The sequence below is a fragment of the Rhynchophorus ferrugineus genome, unplaced genomic scaffold (assembly GCF_030347505.1).
Source record: "Rhynchophorus ferrugineus isolate W39M unplaced genomic scaffold, kcgeb_rfMv2 rfM2, whole genome shotgun sequence".
Classification (NCBI taxonomy): domain Eukaryota; kingdom Metazoa; phylum Arthropoda; class Insecta; order Coleoptera; family Curculionidae; genus Rhynchophorus; species Rhynchophorus ferrugineus.
Window position 1 is genome coordinate 15,811,167 of NW_027472581.1, and position 24,649 is coordinate 15,835,815.

At 31.8% G+C, this 24,649-nt stretch overlaps 1 protein-coding gene across 2 annotated transcripts in view; it reads left to right on the plus strand.

Moving 5' to 3' along the window:
• The window catches only part of LOC143189967 (E3 ubiquitin-protein ligase RNF19A), a 115,626-nt gene that overhangs the window by 56,712 nt on the left and 34,265 nt on the right, over positions 1 to 24,649 (plus strand). For both annotated transcript variants that reach the window (XM_076393993.1, XM_076393992.1), the window contains exons 4-5: positions 22,640 to 22,832; positions 22,922 to 23,012. In XM_076393993.1, coding sequence (XP_076250108.1) covers positions 22,640 to 22,832; positions 22,922 to 23,012 — 284 coding nt within the window. The remainder of the gene's footprint in view (positions 1 to 22,639; positions 22,833 to 22,921; positions 23,013 to 24,649) is intronic.

The following is a 24,649-nucleotide window of genomic DNA, read 5'->3' on the forward strand; positions in this document are numbered from 1 at the left end:
TCATAGATCTCGTCGAATATATTGCCAAATGCACTTTGTAAAATGTATAGTTCATTTTAAACTATGAGCCGATTTTTACACTATTTTTTTTATTTCTAACACTACTTGAAGGTCGATAGAAAAAGGCAAATGGTCTTGTAATACATCTTTTCAAACCTGTGGTAATCTAAAGCAATGAGTGTTTTCACGACTTTTACAATATGTGACTAGATATTATGTTGCAAAATCATTTTGTCGCATTTCTACTTGTGCAACCATTTTTGTGTAATTTCTCAATTCTTATCCAAATTATCACTACTAAATCTTCAAAGTCCATTGAGCTTTATCAGTAGAGTATGTTTACCGTAAAACTCCAACCGTATTCTATATCACGAGCTCAATTCATTTTAAAGTATCAACAGATTTTTTCCCATTTTATCCTAGATAAGAACTGACAGAGTGCTGTCTGATGCTTGGGAAAATGCAACCGAATCAATCTATAAAATATTTGCATTGCGTTGGGACTGGTCGACCATATTGTCAAATGTCTACAAAATTATTCAAAACGTTAGTGATTATAATTAGAGGTTATAAGTCGGTAAATATGGTAAACTAAAAGTAAAATTTGATGCGGTAATATTGTTGTTGTTATTGAATAGACTATAATGACTTTAATGTATATATAGCAATGCAATAAATGGCATAAAGTACAAATTGTTGTGGACCGCCACGACCCTTTAGGCCACCACCAATTCACCATCAACAACTACAAAGGTTGGCAACGCCGGTGGATTGGTACCATGCAGTTCTGGAGTATAAAAGGCCATCACGACGACGTCTCGCTCTCTTTTCTTATCACCGTCCCCCTGTAACAGTACCACTTCCACAGCGCTACCGTACTTCCTTCACCTTAACCTAATATCCTGTCAATTCTCCCATCGACCACATGTATCAACCGTAAGTTAGAATAAACAACTTTGATTCAATCAGTGTTTTTAGTTCCCGTGCAAATTCCTTCCAAAGATAGTAGTGAGTGTTCTGACAAATAATCGCCGCGGCAGCCACACATTTCGACCGACTGACCGACCCGAAAAAGCATAAAGTTTCGCTGTGAAGTAATGCTATTGACAATGTAAAATGTCGTATTTTAATTTCATACATGTTTATTTGTTTTCATCTTCAGTATATACTACACCTTCTGTATCACTACAGTCCTGAATGTTCTTTCAGTTACATCACCGATGGATTCGAATTACTGTTCTTTGTAATGAAGATTTCACCTTAGGAACCAGGTAAATCTCACACGGTACCAGATCTGTGTAAAATGCAGTATTTGGCTAGAAACTTTCTGACGTATTATTGGAACTTTTAACCCGTAATTTTGATTTTCAAAGATTTTTCTTTGACGCTTAAAAAATTATGAACTTCGTCAATCAATCAATGTCGATACCAGACCGCGCAACGGGGTAAATATCTCAAAATAAAAGTTCGATACGTGTATCGATCAATGTTTTTGATATTTCCATCCGTTGTTTTATCGCACAGTGCGACGTAATATACAGTATAAGGACAAAATTCGATATTTTAAAAATAATAGCACCAATTTTAATTCTATAAACGGTTTTCAATAATTTAATACATGCTCTAACAATATACTAAATGATTTTTACTTAATATACAGGGTGCTCCGTTACTATTACTCTATTAGACCAAAATAAAAATCTGGAAATTAGTTGAAGTTTGTCTACTGTTCGCTAGAGGGCGCAGAAGCCGGAGGGTCGCGATTCCTCACAAAAGATTTTCTTTTTGACAATCTGCATTTCTTACAATTTGCAATATATATATATATATATATATATATATATATATATATATATATATATATATATATATATATATATTTCTAATTAAAAGTTTAAAAACTTGTCTTAAGTGTGTAATAAGTAAGGTTTGTTGTCAAAATATTGAAATATTGAATCATAATATTGAATAAGATATTGTAGATTGAATCCGATTTTACTTCCCGATACCAAGTGTGAATCAAACTGTAGCTCCTCTAGTGTTCTGTCCGCTAACTCAGCTTTTTCTTTTTGTTTTAATTGAGCCCTCTTCGAAATGAACCCGGGGTATTCCTCTCCACTTTAAACTGGAATTAGGTTGGTCTATATCCAAAGATGGCGTTTCTTGTAAATTACTAAAAGTACCCTGCGAGAACGATATAGTTTCTAATTTTTAGTGGTCGTTCTTAACCCAAAAACCTGACTACAATTCATTATTTTATCTTTTAACGTTTTTATGGTTCTTCAACATTAAGAAGTGACAATATTTTTTCATAAACCCACTGTTTTCGATGTACTTTTGGACTTTCTAATCATCTCTATTATATCTTAATGTTTTATTGTAACATTCGCTACTAAAAAAAACCTGTTAATCCGTTAATCACAGCCCACAGCAATTCACATTTTTTTCGGAAATACTAAATTAGTTTTTGTTATTAGTTTATTGAAAAATCTTGGATGTGACGCAAATTAATTTTTTTTAAAATTCGAACAAAGTTTAAAATGCTGGAAAATTTATTTTTTAAAAGATTTAAAGGTTATAAATTCAGTTTTTAGTTAATTTTGTCTATGGTACATCACACCGTGCATCGTTTGCAATTTGCCGGTTCTATAGCGCTTCTATAAATATAACATGATGTTTACCATACCTTTCTATAATAATTCACATAACTATTATTATTTTTCTACTAAAAAGTAAAACATTAATTGTCTAAGGCTGCGAGCAAATATCACATTATGTTTGGAAATTCCCGATATTTCTACTTAATCTATCGCTTATCTACGTAAATAAGTATTATATATGATGGATTCATTCCAGATATTGAACGAAAATCAACAGAAAAAACCGGAAACAAAATTAATAATGCGCTGAAACAAATATATGCAATAGTACTATAACAGGTATATTTATGCAGTAAAATGAAAAAAAAAATGAATGTGAAAAATTTTCTAATTAATTTTTCAAATCATCTAATTTAATCGAATTTGTGTGAATTACTGTTTGTAGACCGTGTCTATAATATTGTTATATATCTCTAATTTACATCATTCTTTTTGAATTTCGGGTAACTCATCAGATTATTACTGAAAGGTAGAAAGTTTATATTCTTTGATAAAATGATTTATTCAGCTTCGGCTCTGATTTTTAGTAACATTCTTTACTATATGGATATAAAAACAAGTATGGCAAATGTTTTGTTGCATTTCATGTTAAGACTGACCACAAACCGATAGCGTCATAAAGGTCAGAAAAAATCATAGCAACCACAGAAATGTTTTGTGAAATGTATTTAAACATATAAAATTGAATTACATAAAGCCGAAATTTAATTATACTTCGAAAACTATCCAGTTTAAATGACATCAATTTATTTATCAATATAATTTCATCTAATTTAGATATCAAGAAACATTATTATTAAGGAAGGAACACAGGAACTAAAATTTCGAGGAGTTCAGGCGAAAGGATCGCAGTTTAAACTTCAGTATCACCAAAGCTGAATTGAAAGTGTCCAAAGTCGTATATTAATGAACCATTAGAATTAGGAAACGTTCATTTTTTGGAAAATATCGCTAGTCTGCGAATTTATGGAATTTGGATATTCTGAAGTTGAAGAAATACTCTAGTTTACTGGAATTAGGATAAGAGCATCACAGTTACTAGTCTGTCGCTACCAAAACCAATCTGAAGTGGCTGAAAGTGTCCCTAGCCTTAAATCATTGGAATTTAAACAGTAGCTTGAACAGTAGCAGGAACAGCTCGGGTCTGAGTTTAGAAAACCACACCATAGCATAAAAGCCATGGACATTTAGGTAAAAACATTTCAATTCAGAGGATCATCTAATGTGAACTGACAGATGAAGGCACTATTAATACTCAAAAATAAAAAAACAACTAGAAGCTGTCCAAAACGAGCTACAATCACGAATAACTCTTTAGTCAATTTCTTCATAAGGGAAGTTTATCAAGCCAGTAGGGCGATTTTCATTTTTAATCGTTACAAGTGTTCATATTTTAGGCTTTTGTAAGTCTTCATAAGAGATTTCTTAACTCTTTTCCAACTATCTGGGATGTTTTAGATACGTTTGACTATGTAAACAATTTATTCACATTGAGCTACTTGAATGTGAAATATATTTATAATTTTTTTCAATTGTTGGGTTTAAGGGTTTATTATGAGAGGATAGTTTCACCAGCTTTTTGGTTCTTATTTTTCTTATCTTTCCTGACATGATCTTAATACCACGTGGAAAAAATAGAATGATATTTGAGACTGTTATCTGTTAATTTTTTATTTCATACATTCATCAAAATAATTGGCATTGATTGAAATACCTGGCAATTGAAAAGGCTAATGTTTCATAAATATAATGGATGAGGAAGAAAGTTCTTATATAGTTTTTTCATTTACAATATGACTGTATTCAGTTTACTTTCGGTTCATCATGTATCGAAATCGCCATTTCTAAAATATCCCTTGCAGCCAGACTTGTCTTTAAATTAAAATGGAGTTCACGCAAATCGTGTTTTATCGGCCTATAGTTTGATATTTTCGGATCTGTGGGCAAAACCATTTTGTATACATTTCAGCAAGAAGCCATAGTAAAACCTAAATGTGAATACTTTGACATATATCATGTATAGTTACAGAAGCATATGATACAGTGTAGCATTTGTTAAACTGTCTTTTAAATGATTTCAAGTGTTTATATTTTTGTATTTTTAAAGGAGCAGAAAAGCAATATTTTTATAGCATCAGTGGATTCAACATGTCACTACTTTTTATTCTTAAAATGCATTTGTTCATCTCTACAGAATTCAAAACTTATTACTGTTGTTCTGTTGTACTTGCTCTAAAACATAAGCAAGGCGAGTACGGGATTACTACATCAGTACATATATCCCAAATAATAAAACAAAACTACTTAAGCTAAGGTTAAGAATACAATCCTCTGATTTCCTGCATGCTGTCCAGTAGCTTTATTGCTTCCACGTTGCTGTGATTTAGCTGCCTTATTTCATGTTTTAAAGCGAAATCTAGGATCACTACGTATATCCATATTGATCTCGAGATGATCGTGCAGCTCTTCGTTGGTTACGTAGCGATTAGAATTGGTAATTAATCGGATTTTGATTTGGGTGCGTTGAATTACTAGTTGGTTTGATGTTTTAGAGAAACCTCATAGTTGCACCCCATAGCTCCAAATGGCTTTATTATTGACTGATAAACCAATCTCTTTGATTTGATATAATTTGATCAAGTTGAGAATATCTTCCGACTAATAAGTACAGTTGCATAACTTTGAATCTAATCTGCTCTGCTTTTTTTCTAATATAATGTTTCCAATTTTACCCAACATCGAGATGCATGGCTTAGTTATTGAAGTTGTGGCGACCGCCACGACCCTTTAGGCCACCACGAATTCACCAACAAGAAGTACGAAGGTTGGCAACGCCGGTGGATTGGTACCATGCAGTTCTAGGCTATAAAAGACCATCACGACGACGTCTCGCTCTTTTTTCTTTTCTCCATCCCCTTGTAATAGTACCACTTCCACAGCGCTACCGTACTTCCTCTACCTAACCTAATATCCTTTCAATTCTCCCGTCGACCACATGTATCATTTAACATTAAAATAAACAGTGTTTCTTCAACCAGTGTTTTCAGTTCTCGTGCAAATTCCTTCCAAAAATAGTAGTGAGTGTTCTGACAAATAATCGCAGCGGCAGCTACACATTTCGACCGATTGACCGACCCGACGAACATTCCTACAAAGTTACAAAAAATATTCAGTCTAAGATTAAGTCTCATTTCATCCAGTAATGCTTACACTATTTATATCAACAGCCAATTGTTTTTTAAATATTTTTCGAATTGTGATCAAAAAAGCAACTGAATTTACCAATCCCAAAAACATGCCTTCGAAATATCATATGTATTCTTTATTAAACGTGTTAATCAATACTTCATTCCAACAATCATCCAACGTATTAATAGTCGCACTAATGAACTATAAATATTGGCATACAACGAAATAGTCCCGAAATCTACAAAGCAAATATTTACTGAATCAAATCCCGACTCGTAATTGTTCTGATAAGAAAGGAACACAAATGTAACAAGCGTTTCGTGCTTTTTTAGTTCGTTCCGAAAAAAAAATGCTCGCATCGCCTACTAAAAATAAACCGCTTTCATAATCCATCGACCGCTGGGTGACATTTCAATGTTTATATAATTCCTTCGAGAATTATTTCGATAAAATTGTTGAACATAACTTGGTACGTTATGTAAATGTAAAAATATATTTCTTTTTTCCCCTTTTTTTTTCATTTCTCTTAACTCTGATTTCTTCGTATAAAATGTATTTTTACATGCAAATTCAAATTAAATACATAATTGCGTGGGTTAACGTACGAGATATATTTGTTTTCTTACAATTTACGAAGTAATTAAGTTGTTATTAAAATTAATTTATTATTTGTCGAAATATGGTACATCTGAATGTATTTGAATCAGTGGTATCTGGTATTTGCATGTATTTCGATCAGTGAATTAGTATTGGTGAAATGAATTTGTGAAATGTTTCAATATTCGTTACTTTTGATGCTTGATTTTAAGAAATCTGCTGTCGAAGTTTGTTAAACTCTTTTTGAAATTTATGGCGGCTTTGGTTTCAATCAGTTAAAATTGGAGATTTTAATGTCATTATCGAAGAACCAAGAAAACCAAACCAAACCAAACCATATTCGAATATTATAATTGCAAGACCTAGTGAAGGAAAACTCAGCTCAAACTCTCGAAAAACTTTGAGACAATTTAGCAGTTGATCAGTCAACTATTTCCAGATGTTTGTAAGCCATGAGAAAGATCCAACAGGAATCGTTTCAGTATCGTTGTTTCATTGTTTGTGAGCCAAGATAAAGAGAATGGGAAATTCTGCCACACCCAGTACACTCAATGGGAGAAATTGTTCTTTGTCCCACTCAGCGTATTGATCAGAAATAGCGTCTTCTATTTAATACTTATTCATATTGAAATGCTGAGAATGTGTGGAAATGGATCAATGATTGGATCGCTGTCAAACATCGTTCTTCCGGCACATCATCTCCATGTTTTCAGAAAGTGGGTTGTAGAAAATAATGAAAATTATTTAAATTAATATGCATTGTACGAATTTTTCGCGTGTGAAAGTGAAAACTAATACAAGCATCTAATAAAATATTATGCGTCGTCTGCTATCTATTCCTCTACTAACAATTGTCCCGAAACTTTTTGTCAACCTGATCTAAGACTCAGGTTAGATTCATATACAATCAGTTGGTTTCAATTTATTTATAACATTATTACTAGTCGTTCTACCTACAATATGTCTTGACATTAACTTAAATCTAGGTATATATCTAGGAGGACCCATCGGTCCTATCTTAGTCTCTGGTATAATAATGTTTATGTATTAATACTGCTGTCTCTCTAAAAAATCTACCTTACCACATTACACTACACAAGATCAATTGTCTCATCAATTGATTTATTGTCTCTCTCGATTTCCTGAATGACAGTCGGTATCTGAAGGTATCGTTGTAAGTAATCAGTCCTGTAGCATCTGGGTGCACCTACAATAGTTCTCTGGACTTCATTCTAGTAATTTATTATGTACTGATAATTGTGATTTCTTCCCAGCTAACCAATACTTTTCCTATATTTTATTTCTTTGCTTTTCTTTTATACATTCTATACATTTCTTCTAGTGAGGTTTTGCATCAAGATTTATTCCGAAATACCGAATAATAGCAAATTTATAGTCATCGTGATATTTTTCATTTTTGGTATATCACATGTGTAGAGTAGGTAAAGAATTGGTCCCAATAAACTTCCTTATGGTACACCTGATTTACCTCCTTTTATTATATAGGGTTCCCCTTGTATGACTCTAAACATTCTGGCTTGTAATGTATGATTTTAATTTGGTTCGGTAACACTTTCTGTAGTTCTTATAGACAGTGACCAGTATTGGCACAAAGGTTTAATATATTAATATCGTATGTTATTCTTCAGAGTTTAAAATGAAGATCAATATTCAAATTCAAGAAATGCAAACAGATATATCTCACGATGGAGTTATAGGATATATCTTCTGTTTGCTATATAATAATATACCTAAACTGGAAGCAAGTTCAGAGACCCAAAACTGTTTCTAGAAATTTTACTAACAAAATTCTAAAATAATCGAAAATAGTGCTAAATATTTAAGTATGACATTATATACTAAATCAAAGTGATATAAATATGTTACAAATAAAATAGTCGAGTTATAAATATTATATAGAGACCTATATTGAACACCTATAAGAAAATCAAAAATATCAATACACAATATATTGCTATTGATTTTAGCTTATAATCATGTGATAAAACTAACGTTGGGAACTATCGACTGAAAACAGTCGAAACAGTCGATAGTCAAAAAACTAGTCGAATGCACGGTTCGACTGTTTTTTTTTTCAGTTCGTGATGTCAGACTAAGATGTACGAAGTCTTTCCTGTAGAACGGTACAACGGTAGTATAAACGAGACGGAGATATATAAATTTCCTCACGAAATAGCTTTAAAAAATAAAAGGAAAATAATAATTACTGAATACTATTATAATAATAATACAAAACATGCAATTTATAATTTAATTTGAAATGAAGTAAAATTATTTTTATATTTGAATGTTCTGTGGATCTGTAAAAAGGAATGGAATTTTTCTGCGGAATGAAATAATACCCCACAAATGTTTTATTATATTTTAATGTGTTATTTTTAAATAATATACTACAATAAATATACACAATACCAACTCAAAGAAAACCTAAAAACTAATAGTAATCGAAATATTCCCTATTAGTGCCATAAAAACGGTCAAAATATTTTATTATTTATCATTCCCAATTTTAATCTTTTTACCCTATTACATTAACAATCAATAGTATACAATATATTGTTATTTACAGGCAAACTACCAAAAAAATCATAAAACTACATATATTACATATAATTATATGAAAGCATAAATTGGGTACATTTTTGTCAAGTTCGCGGCTAGGACGACAGAGCCAGAACATTAAAAATCAGTCGAATGAAACAAGTAGAACCAAAAATAGTAACCAAAAGTACAACTGAAATAGTCGATAGTAAATAGTAACAAAATCAGTCGGACCGAAAATAGCGACTGAAACAGTCACTGGTAAAAAATAGTAAAACCAATCGAACCAGAAATAGCATAAGTAAAAAAATAGTCAATTACTAAACAGTCGATAGTCAATTTCAGTCGATAGTTCCCAACACTAGCTAAAACCAATATAACTGTTTGGGTTCGGTTGGGTTCTTAATATTAAATTACTAACAAAGCAAATCTAATTTGTCGCTCGGCACCGGTCGTGTGTTACTCTTAATAAATGGCAAGATTTACTGAACCTACGGAAGCTATGGAAATCAGCCGATATAAATATATAGTTCGGAACATCGTACTCGCAGATTCAATATATTTAATCGTAAACATGTACTATTTGTTTAAAAGAAACTGGAGCACAAACGAACAAATAACTTGGTTATCTAACCAAGTGTTACTTATATAACGAACCACGTACGAGTACAAGTACGACTGCAAGTTTTTCATCTAATAATCGCCAAAGCCGTAACAAACCACAATATTTCCCATTTATCTAGGTCAACGGCAAAAGACTTGCTTTCGATTTTACACTTACGAAACAATCGCCGCTCGAATCGACTAGTCGGAGGGAGAGAGAGAGAGGCGATCGAAACGCACACATATTTCGTATTTATATAATTTTATGCTCGGTCATTTGCTGTACAAGGCGTACAAAGAGCCTTATGTAAATACCGAAATGTCGTTTTGCTAGTTGGATTAGTTACAAAAAAGGTTTTTATTTGCGGCGCATGGGATCGGACGGTGATTGGAAATAAACAACAGAAATAATGTTATTTCGTGTAGAATAACAAGTACCACTCGGATCTAGTCGCGTTTCGATGTACATAAAGATGTGTAGATTTTGCAACATGTCTATTTCCCGAGATGCATGCAACAATCAAGCTTATATTATTGAACGGACTATATATAGTCTATCGAAAGTTGGTAAGAACATACGTCACTAAATTTTAGACGTCAAAACGACGCATTGTTACTGCGGTATAAACACTGAATTTTAGTTCAGTTTTGCTTCGATGTATAACAAAATTCTAGTTTAAATAAAATAATGAAACAAATATGTTATCAAATATATATAGTTTTTTTTAACATTATAATACATCAGAAAATTACAGTTAATTATACAGCCACGATAATTTATAGATTAGAGTTTGTTTTACATTGAACTCTTTTCCACACCACCTATGAGGTAGAGTTCTAGGTGCGTTTTTTTATGTAGTGATATCCCCCTGAAGGCCTAATCTACCTAATTAACAATTGTATATCGAAGTAATGTATTTTCCTTTCACTATAGAGCATCGTTGAAAATGATGTCTTATAAATTGGGGAGCTAACATTCCTACTACAAATAAAATTGACGCTGTTTGGGTTTTATAACTTTTACTAATATAACCTTACATTCTGCTCTTAGCCTTGTTCTTACATGTCCTTCCACTTCCATATTTTAAAACCAATGTATGTTAGACTATGAATTTATTAATGTAAGACAGAATTTGAATATCCTAGATTTTGTTGTTGTTTTGACTTGATCGGCTGTAGCGTTCGACTCGAAAAGAATGTACCGAAAAGGAAGACAATATGGTTTATTCTTTTCTATGGTTTATTCTATGCAGGATAGTGCGCATGCGCCAAACCCGGAAGTGACTGTGGAGTAACGTATCCTTTCCATATAGATCCTGCCTGCTGTTCTCGGCTTGTTCTTCGCAAGTTGTTTGTAATCTTATTTGCATAATTTTCATAAACACTTTTTCGAAATTTGGTAGCACACTTGTTTCTCGATAGTTTTCACAATCTTTAATATGTCTTTTTATCAATATTCGAACAATTACTGTCGTTTTTCATGACTACTTTCTGGCGATAGATTTACTAGATTGTTAATTACATAGACAAATTAATGTATAATTATTTAGTTACTATTCATGTATGTTTCAGTTCGTTTACTATATATTATGTAATCTCTAGTAATTTGTGCAAAATAATATAATTCTAGTTGTTTGTATGCCCATTTCCATTACAGAGAGCGCTAACAGAACTATAAATCTTCGCGCCTCTCTGAATAACACCGAGCTAGTTCCTTTCTATGCCTTTCTTTCTAAGTTTCCGTGTTCTCTTGCGATCAATTTCGCTGATGATATCATTTAATCAAACAATCACATACATTAAATGTATCTTCTTTTTAATCAGGAACGTTGCTAAAGTTTTTGAACATGTTAATTCGGTTATTTTCTAAGATATTTATTTAATACACTGATATTCGTTAGTTAATATGTTTAACTTGTCTTTTTTTGCTATATAACATTGCACGTTTTATTAGGAACACAAATTAAAAACCTTGTTATATTTATTCTGGGTAATACTATCCATCACTAGTCACAAGCTTGGCACATTTTTCGGGTAAGATGCGGATTCCGTATCGATTAAATTCGTCTTCTTTGAAAGCACTCCAAGTATCGATCCAATTTTTAATAACTTTAAAATAACGAAGCTTCTGTTTATTGAAGTATATAATTTATCACAATCTGATTCAGTTTCTTTTTTAACTATCTGCACTTACTCATCTTGAAGATTTTTATCCTATCTTGATTATTCATTCTTGAATATATAAAGTGCATCAAAAATATACCTTCGTTCGATTCTGAAACATTTACAGACTGTTTCGAGAGTTGCCTAAGATCTGCCTGGTTCTTAAACATTTTTTATATTTTCATTTCTTTCTTATCATATTTCTAATAATGCTACATTTATGAATAAGTATCAATAGAGGGGGATTTTGATCGGGTCAGTCGAATTTTTGTAATCAAAATCGTTTTTGCGATTGAAGCAAAATTGGTAATTCGTATGCTGCGGTCGTTCAAGATTTTTGGACTCTGTTCAAATATTCAACCATGGCGAGATACCCCAGTGGTAATTTGCTGAAAAAGTTTGGAAAAAGAAGAATTCTTTTGGTTAGAGAAGTGTGTAACAATGGATAACCTTTGGAAAATATTTTATGCAAAACATAAAATCCCCTGAAATTATTAAAATAAACACTTTTACTATAATATGTAATTGTGATAATATGTAATTACATAATAATATGTATATTGTGTAATTAGTACTAGCTGACTCAGTATCTCCTATGTTCACCGGCGGTGAACATAGGTTCTGTGAGGTCTGAGGACGATATTATGCCAGACAGATGGAATCAGACCCAATGCTATTTTAAATATTTTGACTAAATCTTTGCTCTGATGAAGAAATGTTGGTACTTCTTGGACAATAGTTCCGAATTGTCCAGAAAGTAAATTTATACGAATTAATGATCTGCATCAGGTAGTGGTTACAGCGCTCCTAGTACGTGATAAATTTGTTCTTGTATCAGCAAAGGTTTAAGATTTTGTTAACTTATTTCTGAGGCCAATCTCAAGGTTACCAAAAAGTTTTCATACTAATAGGTCAATTGGAAAGTTTCCGGCCTACCATAGTAAAACACATTTTTTTGGCAAAGTTAGATTTTTTTATTCAACATAATTCCCTTCAAGGGTGATTCATTGATTATAGTGAAATAGGCCTCAGCCTTTGCTTCAAAATAGGCCTCACTTTCGGCGATCACCTCTTCACTCGACGAACATTTCTTCCCAGCGAGCATTCTTTTGAGATCTGAGAACAGGAAAGAGTCGCTGGGGGCCAGATCTGGAGAACCCGGTGGATGAGGAAGCAATTCGAAGCCCTGGACTTCGGAGTGAAATGATGGAGCCATGTTTCATGCATTGTCACATATCGACGCAAAAACTCGGGTTTATTACGCTTGATCATCTTCAAACACTGCTCCGAATCATCAACTCGTCGTTGTTTTTGGTCAAAAGTCAGCTCGCGCCGCACCTACTTTGCACAGAGCTTTCTCATACCCTAATATTCGTGAATGATATGATGTACACGTTCAGTTGATATCTTTAGAGTGCCTGATATTTCATTCAATTTAATTTTACGTGCATTAAAATTATTTTGTGGATTTTTTAAATGTTTTCGTCGGTAACAACCTCTTTTGGGCATCCACTGCGTTCACCGTCTTCAGTGCTCATTTCACCACGTCTAAACTTCGCATACCAATCCTTGATGGTTGATTTTCCTGGGGCAGTGTCCGGAAACTCGGCATCAAGCCAAGTTTTTGCTTCAACTGTATTTTTTCCCTTCAAAAAGCAATATTTTATGAACACGCGAAATTCCTTTTCATCCATTTTTTCACAGTAACAAAAGTTGCTTCACTCAAAATGCTATAATTCACAAACTATTGATCCGTCAGCTATCAGATTTATACACGCATCTTTTGATGGTTAGAGCTAACCAAAAAACATGGATTTAATCTAGTAGCGCCATCTATGTGTCAGGCCGGGGACTTTTCAATTGACCTGTTATAGTAACTTGAAAGTGGGCACGAACTTGTCCTGTACAATATTCGTTGAGCTAGACGACGTCTTTTGAAAACGACTAGTATATTTTTGAATGTTGATCAAGAAGTGTTTAGAAGCATTCCAGTATTCCATCCTAGAAACTTATTAGTGTAATGGATCTGGTGTTGTCACCGATTGTAGCAATTTTACTTTTCCACCGGCGCAACATTACCCAGTAGATTTATTGATATATTTTAATGCAGTAACTATTTAGTATCTCAGTAAAACATGCTGGTTTCAATGCATATTGATAGATTTATGAGTTGGAAGTTTCATTGTAATAAGCACACATTTTTTGTTCATAATTAATTGTTGCATTTTTAATAATTATTTTCGTAATAAACTAAAATAGTTCGCTTAAAGTTGCTAGGAATTGTGAAATATTACGTTGCAGGCTAATGAAGATCCGAAGTAATTCGCAGAATCGTGTTCTTAATATTATTTTCATGAATTATTTCTTTAGAATACAAGTGGTAATGATTTATCTCAACATATATTTATTAAAAATTCACGGAAGATTACTCACTAATATATATTTCGTAGTAAACGTGTGAAAGTTAAAACAAATACTATAAACCGGAATTAAAATTGTAAAACTTATATTTTCGTTATTTTCGCTTTCTTGTTATAAACGACTTAATAATAGCAATATAACATTGTTATTGTCTGTATATACGGGAAAAATCCCAGAATATAAATATATTATTTTGATAATCTCCAGGAAGTCTCGTTGTAACTATACAAGATACACTATGATATAAGTAATTCATTTATTAGCTTAATAAACTTTATAGTAACATTATTGATAATTGTGGTTGTTGCTAAGCCACCAGAATATGTGTTAATTTTACATTTATTTAAATCCTAGATTATATTGTTTTTGGAGTACAGAGTACAGTTTCTTCTCTTGTTTGTGATTCATAACGCTTTTATATTAGAATAAATAAGCAAATTCATCGACGTTTCGTGATTTTAAATTCAATAATGAAAGGTCATCACAATATTAATGAACATTTATTTTGCGCAAATCTTAGGAAATTTCCGAAGTCCATCATTTCCGTTTATTAGAAAGAAATTAACTGATGTTTCCAAATCATTTTTGTGTCATAAAGATAACTTTTTCATTGTTTTTTTCCTGTACTCAATGCTTTGTTTTATGAATGTTCAATTTACCAAGCTCAAAAAATCTCCTTTCTTGTGAATTATTCTCATAGAGATAAATCCAGCTGAAACTATTAGTTATATTAACTGTCAACGATTCTGCTAGTTTTTGATGTATATCATTGGGGTTTCCATATTTTTGGTTATTCATAACGAAGCTTGTTTTCATTGCTAAAATAACCAATTTTCAAACATATTTCCTGCATAAGCTAAAATAAAAGTAAAACTGTAAGAAGGCTCTTGGAATTACTAGATAACAAGAGAGATTCTAAGACTTAACTAAACCCAGAAAGGTGAATCTCCTTATTGCCCGTAATCTCCAAATTATTTGAGAAAAATCTACTTCAACTAATTCAAGCCAGTTATAAAGTATAACAATACAATCCCAAGAAATTTTATTTCCACGTAAATACGTCGTATGGATATGGCATCCAGATATGCGGTCGTACCAAAAACAACAAAGTACTAAGGACACCATTAATCAGGATATTAATTTAGAGAATTTGTGAGATACTTTTCATCATGTCTCAGCTGGTGTAGTGTGGTGCTAGTGCAGTAACATAGTGTAAACAAAGAAATATTAATATCTAATCTTTTAAATCTTTATTTTTTATTTGCTGTAGTTTAACAGCAGTAATTTTGAATTATATTACTCATTCGACAATTATTTGCAATAATTACATTCAATTTTTTTTCTACAAGCACTACTTTTATTACAATTAAAGCAGATATCACTAAAGAAGCTTTATACGCACCAAACATTGTTCTGTGATTTTTTTTAATTTCTCGAGATTAAAATGTTTACCATAAGGAATTTTGAGGCAACTAAGATCTTGAAAAGAATTAAGTTATAGATTATTATATACATAGATAAATCTATATACTATATTAAGTTTTGGTGCTGAACTATCAAGAGTGATTAAGATCCGTCAATTTTTTTCTCTCTATTTTGTCTTCTCGCTTCGGCCGGTCTTTCTGCTTTTCATTCCTGTTCTCTGACGTGTTTTGGCTCCTGCATGTGCTGTAAGTCTAATATCTAAAGCTTCTAATATCTCTACTTTTCATCCAGTCACACTTTATTACATCCCTGATTCTCCAAAGGTGTTTCTACTGCTTGTATATTTATTTTATCCCTCCTTGATTATATCCACGTCTCGCAAACCAATGTGGTCCGTAAATTGCTTTGTACACTTTAATTTTTGTTCTATGTGATATTTCTTTTTTCTTAATGAACTTACTATTTATAGCCAAGTACATATTCATGGTTTTCCTTCTTTTAATTCATTGTTTATTATTTATAGTTTATTAGGTAGAAACAAAGGAAGATTGGTTATCTGTTTACTCTTTTCTATGAAACAAATACGATAAACTTAAAATTGTTACAAATATCAATAATAATGTGTCTGCCACAACTTTATTATAACATATACCAAAGAATTTAACTTAATATGGAAATATATCTCGAAAATTAACTAGAAAGGAACCGATACCACAAAGTTTGCGGGAGAGCCGACTATTCGCGTCGTCTATGTAACGCTCGGTTAGTTATGTTGCCAATTCATGTTATTTGCACGCACCAATGGATAAGTCAAGAGACTGCGAACAAATAAATTGTTAATTCAGGGAACATATCCTTGATAATGTTTAACATCGAGAACTTCAATATATAATGTTGTACCAATAATCATTCCGAGTTTACACGATTCCCAGGGATTTGATATTTATTAATCCGACGAAAAAATAATGCGTTTTTAATCGATATGACTGGAAATCCATTTTTTTTATCTCTGTAAAGATATTGAAAGTGGTAATAATCAAAATCCGAAATATAGCGATCCGAACTTATTTAGTAATTACAATTAAAAAATAAAAACTGATTTGCAACAAAAAAAGGGCTTTTAGTATTTTCAACTAAAATCCATATATTTTGGTATGCTAAAAACGCAAATAATATGGAAAAAATATTTTTAACAAAAAAATTTAACCGACTTCAAAAAATAAATAAGGAACTCACTAAAAATTAAAAAATAATCAAAAAGGATTTTTAACCAAAAAAAAACATTTTAAAATAATATATGTACATAATAATCATAATAATTAAACAAAAATAAGCAAAACCTTATTTAATCTATCTAATACACGTATTTTATATTCTAATATATACACTATAAATTTAGTTTAATACCTACCTAAACCTAATTATCTATTTACAATATTATTTTAACTACTACCAACTGACTACTTTGAAGTCGGTACCGAACCCAAACAGTTATATTAATTTAGATTTGTTTTGTTGGTAATTTAATTTTTTGTATATATCACTAAATTATATTATTAGTTTTGTATTGTTTGTAAGTTTGATTATATTTTAATTTTGTTTGCTATATATTAGTTCAATATGGTATAAGTTAGGGCCCAGTTAATTAAAATTGGGTGCAATAGGCATTGCAATATCATCAGCAAATGTAACCACATGATGATACTTTCCTTTTATGATATATAACGTGTGTGAAGTATAAAAGCTCTTTCAATGATGTCTGCGATTTTATACACTTAATCAATTTTTGAATGCTTGTTTATAAAACGAAAACTGATATACAGGTGTAGATTTTGCAGCATTTATCCACTTAATCTTAATTAAACCCAGACTTTCTTTGGATCGATGTCAGTTTTTATAACTTTGGCGAGTACTTTTACTGGTTGAATCGTCGAATTTTTATACGTATTCAATAATAAATTATATTCAAACTCACTTTCTTTTGGTTTTAAAATCCCAAGGTAATTTCTGTTCATTTTTCGTTACACTGAAAGTGCATTTGGTAACTCAGTAGAGAACTACCAGCTGATAGAGAAAAATTGCAAGATATTTTTACTCACATTTAGCAGAGCTGAAACTTCATTCTTTAACGTTCTTTATCACTTCTGTAACGTTTATATCAGTCTTTTGGAGCAGAGCAATAAATTAAAAATATATCCGATATGATTGTTAAAGACGAATTGACATCAATTGATAGGCGGTTATTATGCCATACAAAACTATAAGTTTGGAGTAGTCGATATGTTTACAATAATCTTATGGTTTTTATTTAGTATCTAATATATCATTTCTAGCGAGAAGTGTTGTATATGTACTTATCCGTACAACAATATTTACACATAACATATTTTTGCGATCAATTGTTTAACGTTACTAGAATATTAACAATAACTTGATTAACATAAAACATGTGCTCTTACAAACATATGTTGTAGGAATTATTTGTTTTCACGCACTTGTGAGTAAGTTGAACATTGGTTACATATTTTATATTCTCCAATTTATGTATATGTGTCATAAATAATTATATAAAATATAATTAATATAATTATATGTAGGATATAACAATTTTGTCTAGCGCATTAGTTTTGAGTAATTTACTTTGTGTAGTGTATTGGTAATTATGAGCGACTGCTGGTAAAATATTCATATTGGCATTAATTAAATATAGTATATAAAGTTGATGATATGCAGTCTTCCCGTGGCCTTCCTCAAGGTTAACGAATAGACAATGTCAAAGAAAAATGTAAGAATTAAACATAAGGATCACCGTGGAGTTTTTCGCTGGAGTTTGATGTGTTTGAATCTAGTACAAAGAAAGTAACGAAAAATGATTTATATAAACTGTATCTGATCCGTAAATTAATTTGAAAGGATATTCAACATATGGTTTCATTCAACAGATGGTGTTTGTATTAAATCGTATCTGGTACATTTATAGCCAATTTCAAATTGAATCCTAAGCTTCATTTTTCAGTATGTCATTTCAATGAACTGTGAACAAAAAACGTTTTCAGTGCTTTTAAAATGTCTAAATTTGTACCGAGTAAATTGCATTACGGGAAATTTTTTGGCTTTTTTGTTTCAATTTGAAGAAAAACGCGACTGATGGTCAAAGAATGCAGTGTGAAGCTTATGACAAGCATGCTACATCGATTTCAACATGTGAATACTGGTTTCGGCGTTTTAAAGGTGGTGTTAACATCGAAGACAAAGAGCATTCTGTATGGGGATTGCTATCGACTACAATTGATGCGTTTAAGCTAATCAGTGCATGACAAGGGGTCGGAATACAACCAAAGACTCAACAATGTTATTCTTCAGCATTACAACGCTCGACCACATGTTGCAAAACTGTTGAGAGCATAATTAAAACATAAAAATGGAAAGTGTTACCTTAACAATACAATAAATACGTACAATTACTTTCAAAATTGTCTATAGAAGCGTAAAGTCCTACAAGGAATAAATATCCCTGTAACTAAGCTAGGTATTTTCTTGCATTATCTTTGAATTAGTGCTAACAGAAATTTAGAACCTAAGGTAATCAGTTTTTAGTCCAAATAGGCCCTAGACAGTAAAAATTACTAATACATTACCTTTGTAATAAAATGTTTATATTTATAGCTAACTGATGAGTTTTTCTCTATTAGTTATTATTACATATGTTAAACACTGACATAATCTGATTAATTGGTTAGAAGTGAAAATAGTATGGTGGTTTATATGTCCCAGCTAATAAAAAAAAAGACACAAACAAAATATATGTATAGGCGAAATGTATTTATATATAGCACACTGGCGAGTCTTTGTCCACTAGTTATTATTATATGCGTTTAACATTGACATTAACATAATCAGATAACATGTATTCATTGTAATCGATTAGTTAAGATCAATGACATCAAACAACAAAAAAATCACAAAGAAATAATTGGTTGAAAACATCGTTGTGGGCAATACTCCTACATGACAAACGTAATAAGTGTCGAAATTTTCCACCACTATGGTGCAATTTATTAGAAAACTATTTATAACTCGAATGGAAGTGATAATAATCAACAATAACATTATTTCGCTTTTAAATAGTCCAGCTAAATTTGGGGTTTTTCCTACATTAAGCTTATGATGTTTTTATAACTATATTTAATACTAATATTCCATTTTCTATAATTATAGAAATGAAATAATGTTCTTTAATGACAATGAATGGAGCAACTTAAATCATTTTGAATAAGATGTTTGTATAATTACCTTCATTAATTGTGTCATTAAAAAAATTAAAATGACTTCATAAAAAACCTTCAAAGTTTTTCGATTTAGTTCAAATAAACATTTGTGTTCTTTTTCAATTCAATTTTATATTGAATCACAAGTAACAATCATAAATTGGTTACATTTGACGTGACGACAAGCCTCCGTCTGGACCCTGAGTCACGCTGACGCATCGATGAAAGATGACACCCATTATTAAGGCTAGTTTCTGTGTGTATGTGTATCTTGTGACGCATATATTTTCAATTACCGTAACGTTCTTAATACTTGTGACGTTCCTCCCCATCTTTCCTTAGTTGTCTTGGTATCTTTTACGTTTTTTAAAATTGCATGTTATTGTGATCAGACTGAAAGACTGTTTTATGAAATGAGCACAAAACCATAGAAAAACAATAAAGTCTCTAAGCATTAACACTACACAATGAAGCGTACTGGGACAAATGCTTTATCTACTCTACACTTGTGATTGGAGAATGTTACAGTGGCTACATTTGCTGATAATAGTTCGATTATAGATGTCGGAGACAATAGTGAAGAAGCCTCACGAAAATTACAACAGGCAAGTGACAATATAAATAATTGGACACGAGCTTGGAAAATAAGAATTAATGAAAAGTAAATCTGTACCTGGGCAGTTCACCCATAAACAGACCGTACAAGCACCAATAACATTAAATAATACTAATGATAATCATTCCATATAGCAACAACGCTAAATATCTCGGAATGAACCTTGATGCAAAACTTCGCTGGAAGGAAAATATACAGAAGAAAAGAAAAGAACTGGAACTGAAATATAGAAAAATGTACTGGCTAATTGTAACAGTACATAATAAATTGCTATTATATAAGCAAATACTGAAATCTATATGGACATACGGAGTTCAATTATGGGGATGTTCTGCAAAGAGTAACATAAATAAAATACAATTTTTTCAGAACAAAGTCCTGAGAGGTATTGTGGGTGCACCCAAATACCATAGGATTGATTACTTACATCGAGACTTTCAGATACCCACAGTCAGTCAAGAAATCAAGAGAATTGCAGGGGGGCATGAGGAAAGACTCCATTCTCATGAGAATATTGAAATATTGCAGCTTTTGGAGACCACCAGAATAAGACACAAACTCAAAAGTATGAAACCATCTGATCTTGTCTAATGTCGTGTAGTGAGGTGCATATATTAAAAGATACAGCAGTGACATGTATAAACATTATTACACCAGAGACTGAGATAGCGTCGATAGGTCCTCCTAGTTATATACCTAGATTTAAGTTACCATAAAGACAAATTGTAGGTTAGACGGAAACGACTAGTAACAATATATTAATTAAATAATTTAAAAAAAATTAAATTAGTTATAATTATCTAACCTTACTGATTGTAAATGGTGAAAATGCGAATTATAAATGAAATATAGTTTTGACTTTTTTATAGATAAAATAACAGTTTTCCATGTTATTAAGTTATTCAGTGTATACCGATGCTAATCACAGAGCGCTCCAAATTGCTATAAAAATTGCTCTTTCCGGAGTAATTATTTTTGTTTGATTTGAAAAAATCTTATGCTGAAGACCATCAAACACTTTTTGGAAATTTATGGCGATTTTGGTGCGATAAAAATGTTGTTTCAAACGGTTTCAACATTGCGGCTTCATCGCTTGTCAGGCAAAAAACCTATGCAAAGCACTACAACGTTCAGCAACATATTGCAAGAGTTGTGAATAGTACTGTAGCTTGAATTGGAAGTTATGCGCCAACCATAGACGTATCACCTTCTGAATACTTCTCATTTAGCATTTGTTTCGAAATGCTGAAGATCTTATCCTGATTTTATCCTAAGCCATAAGTATCTTTAAGACTTCATCGTTACAAAATGGTTACAAATGTTAAAAAGTCGTTTTTTTAGTAAACAAGTCGGCAAAATTGACTTTAATATTTAAACATCATATGTAAAAGCAACAAAATTCAAATCAATATGATGAAACTGATTTGAATGAAAAAAAATACTCGTTTCACACTCATTTTGCTATTCCAATGCCAAACAGCTTCTGAATGATGTAAAACATCCCCTAGTCTCTTATACGTTGTCGTATATTGAGTGTTCAACGAACTTAATCCTGATAACATCCAATTTCATACAAATCATATAAAGTCAGTTCGAAATTAGCTTATTAGTTGGTACCAAGAGCAGTGGAAATGCTTTTTATAGATTTATGTTTCAGTTTTTTATAGAGTCATATGTTCTTACGCAAAGTCGCACAAATTTAGTCATTTAGTCATTTAGTATTTATTCAACACAAGCAGTGTTCCCTCTAACGGCAAACTTGTAAAAATTATTCTTCAATGACCTCACCATCTGTTTACCTCGATACCCAGAATATTTTGTTTTTTTTTAAATTCTGAAAACGAATATCCATTCGTTTTATCGTATGAATTGAGTAAGTCTCCATATATTTAGGATTTTCCTCTTTTTAAATATCATAATTGATTTATAAAATCAATTCACACCATCAACAGAAAACCCAGAGTAATATAATTCTTTAAAAAATGGTTGAGTAATAAGTTATTGTTTTTATCTGAGTTATGGTTATTAAATAATGCTTTTTTAAATTTATTGCTCTTAATGGTTGAAGAATTTACCCAATGGATAATAAGAATTTCTTTTGATTATAAATAAAGAATATTTTTATTTTGTTTCAGAGTATGGAAGCAGGTCAGCTTCTGGAATGTCCTCTGTGCTTTGCCGAATTAGCACCCGAAGATTTCTTCGAGCTGAACGCCTGCAACCACCGGGCCTGCATATCGTGCTTCAAGCAGTATCTGCGCGTTGAAATCACCGAATCCCGCGTCTGCATCGCTTGTCCAGAGTGCCTCGAACCGATGCATCCCAACGGTAAGCTATCCGATACGACTTCCTATCTCCACCCATCCATATTCACATCGACCTTTCGTTCTCTATTTATCGGCCTTACTCTCTTGCAGAAATCAGGAATATATTAAACAATCAGATGTTGTTCGAAAAATACGAAGACTTTATGGTGCGTAGGGTACTAGCTGTCGATCCTGATACCAGGTATACATTTTTTTGTTTATAAAGTTTAAGTGTTGTAACACTGGATTATTTTTGTATCAATTTGTAGTGTTGTTTACCAACCATACACTCGAAATTCTTGTTTTTCACGCAGGATCCTATGGCATGCGTACTAAAATTTGATTTTGCCAATTTGCCAGTTCTTCTAAATTATACGTATATTTCAAGAATATAATATATAGTCCATTCAAAGTTATTTTGACATACGTCATCTAAATTTGTTGCCGCATCAACTCCGAGTTTTAGTTCAGTTTAGCTTTGACCTACAACAAAATTCTAATCTAAATAAAATAAGTGAACAACAAATTTAATTTATTTTAACGTTATAGAATATCTAAAAACTACATTTAATTAGACAGCCACAATAGTTTATAAGTTAGTCATAACCTCTTATCACTATTGCTTTCAAGAATTTTGATTACGTCTGATAACTGGACGACTTTGACAGGCTCGTTTACGTGTTCGAACTAATCAGACAGCATTGTGTCTCTTTTTAACTAGAATAAACACCAAGCAATATAGTTCATCTCGCTGCATGTTGGCAAAACTACTTGCGTATAAAAAATTGGTTATATTTGATTGTATTATACACTTTGTTCTGCGACGATTAGAACAAACCTCTAAACAGTTATACCATTTTTACGAGAACCGTACGACAGGTGAGAACAACAGAAGTGGTGCAAAGATAACAAAATCTAGACTCTCGATCATTGGAAGAATATGGTATAGTCCAATGAATCATCGTTTATATTATTTCCTACAAACGGCCGACTTTATGTCTGAAGAACCCTAAAAGAGGTCTGCGGTCCGGACTGCCTATTTCCTACAGACAAGCATGGGGAAGGTTCCGTGATGATTTGGGCGGTAATATGGTGGTATTTAGCTGGTAGTCTTATTCAATATCATTGGTCAGATTACTGTGAATGAAGATTTCGAAGTCTTCAATGAAGTGCTTACTAAGACAAGCATGTTGCCGCCAAATGCGTCCGTATACACAGCAAAAAAATCTGTCTTGGTTTCCTCCAGATCTCGACATAACTGACCCTTTATATGGAGTTTTAGAACAGATAGTTAGGAGTAGATTTAAAGTTTTAAAAGCAAGTGATGCCTCAACACCTTATTGATAAATAAAAATATTTTGTATATGTCAGGTATTCATATTATATGGTTTATCATCTGTATTTTCTTGGGTTGAAATCTTGAATTTCTTGAAAGTTTTGAGTTTTGCAAACTTTTAATGTTAATTTAAGCTTAAAAAGATGTGTCCAAATAAAAAATTACCTGGATTTAATTAAATCCAAACGGTTTCTCATACAGTCTCAGACGTCTTATTAATCGATTGAAATATTCAACTACCAGATTTCATAATATGAAGGCGGATGGTAAATTAACGATAAAAAAATACGACCCACTCAAGAACCCCGTTAAATTAGCCGAGCCCATTTGCTTGGAAATGGAAAGATTGAAATAAATCCTTTGGATACATTAAAATTCATAACAATAAAGCGGCAAAAACCCGCTTGATTGCAAAATTGCTTCCGTTGTTATTATGAGGTGATTTTCATTCGACCGAACAAATGGTGGCGGAAAAAAATTTAGATAACGCGCGTCAACTGAAA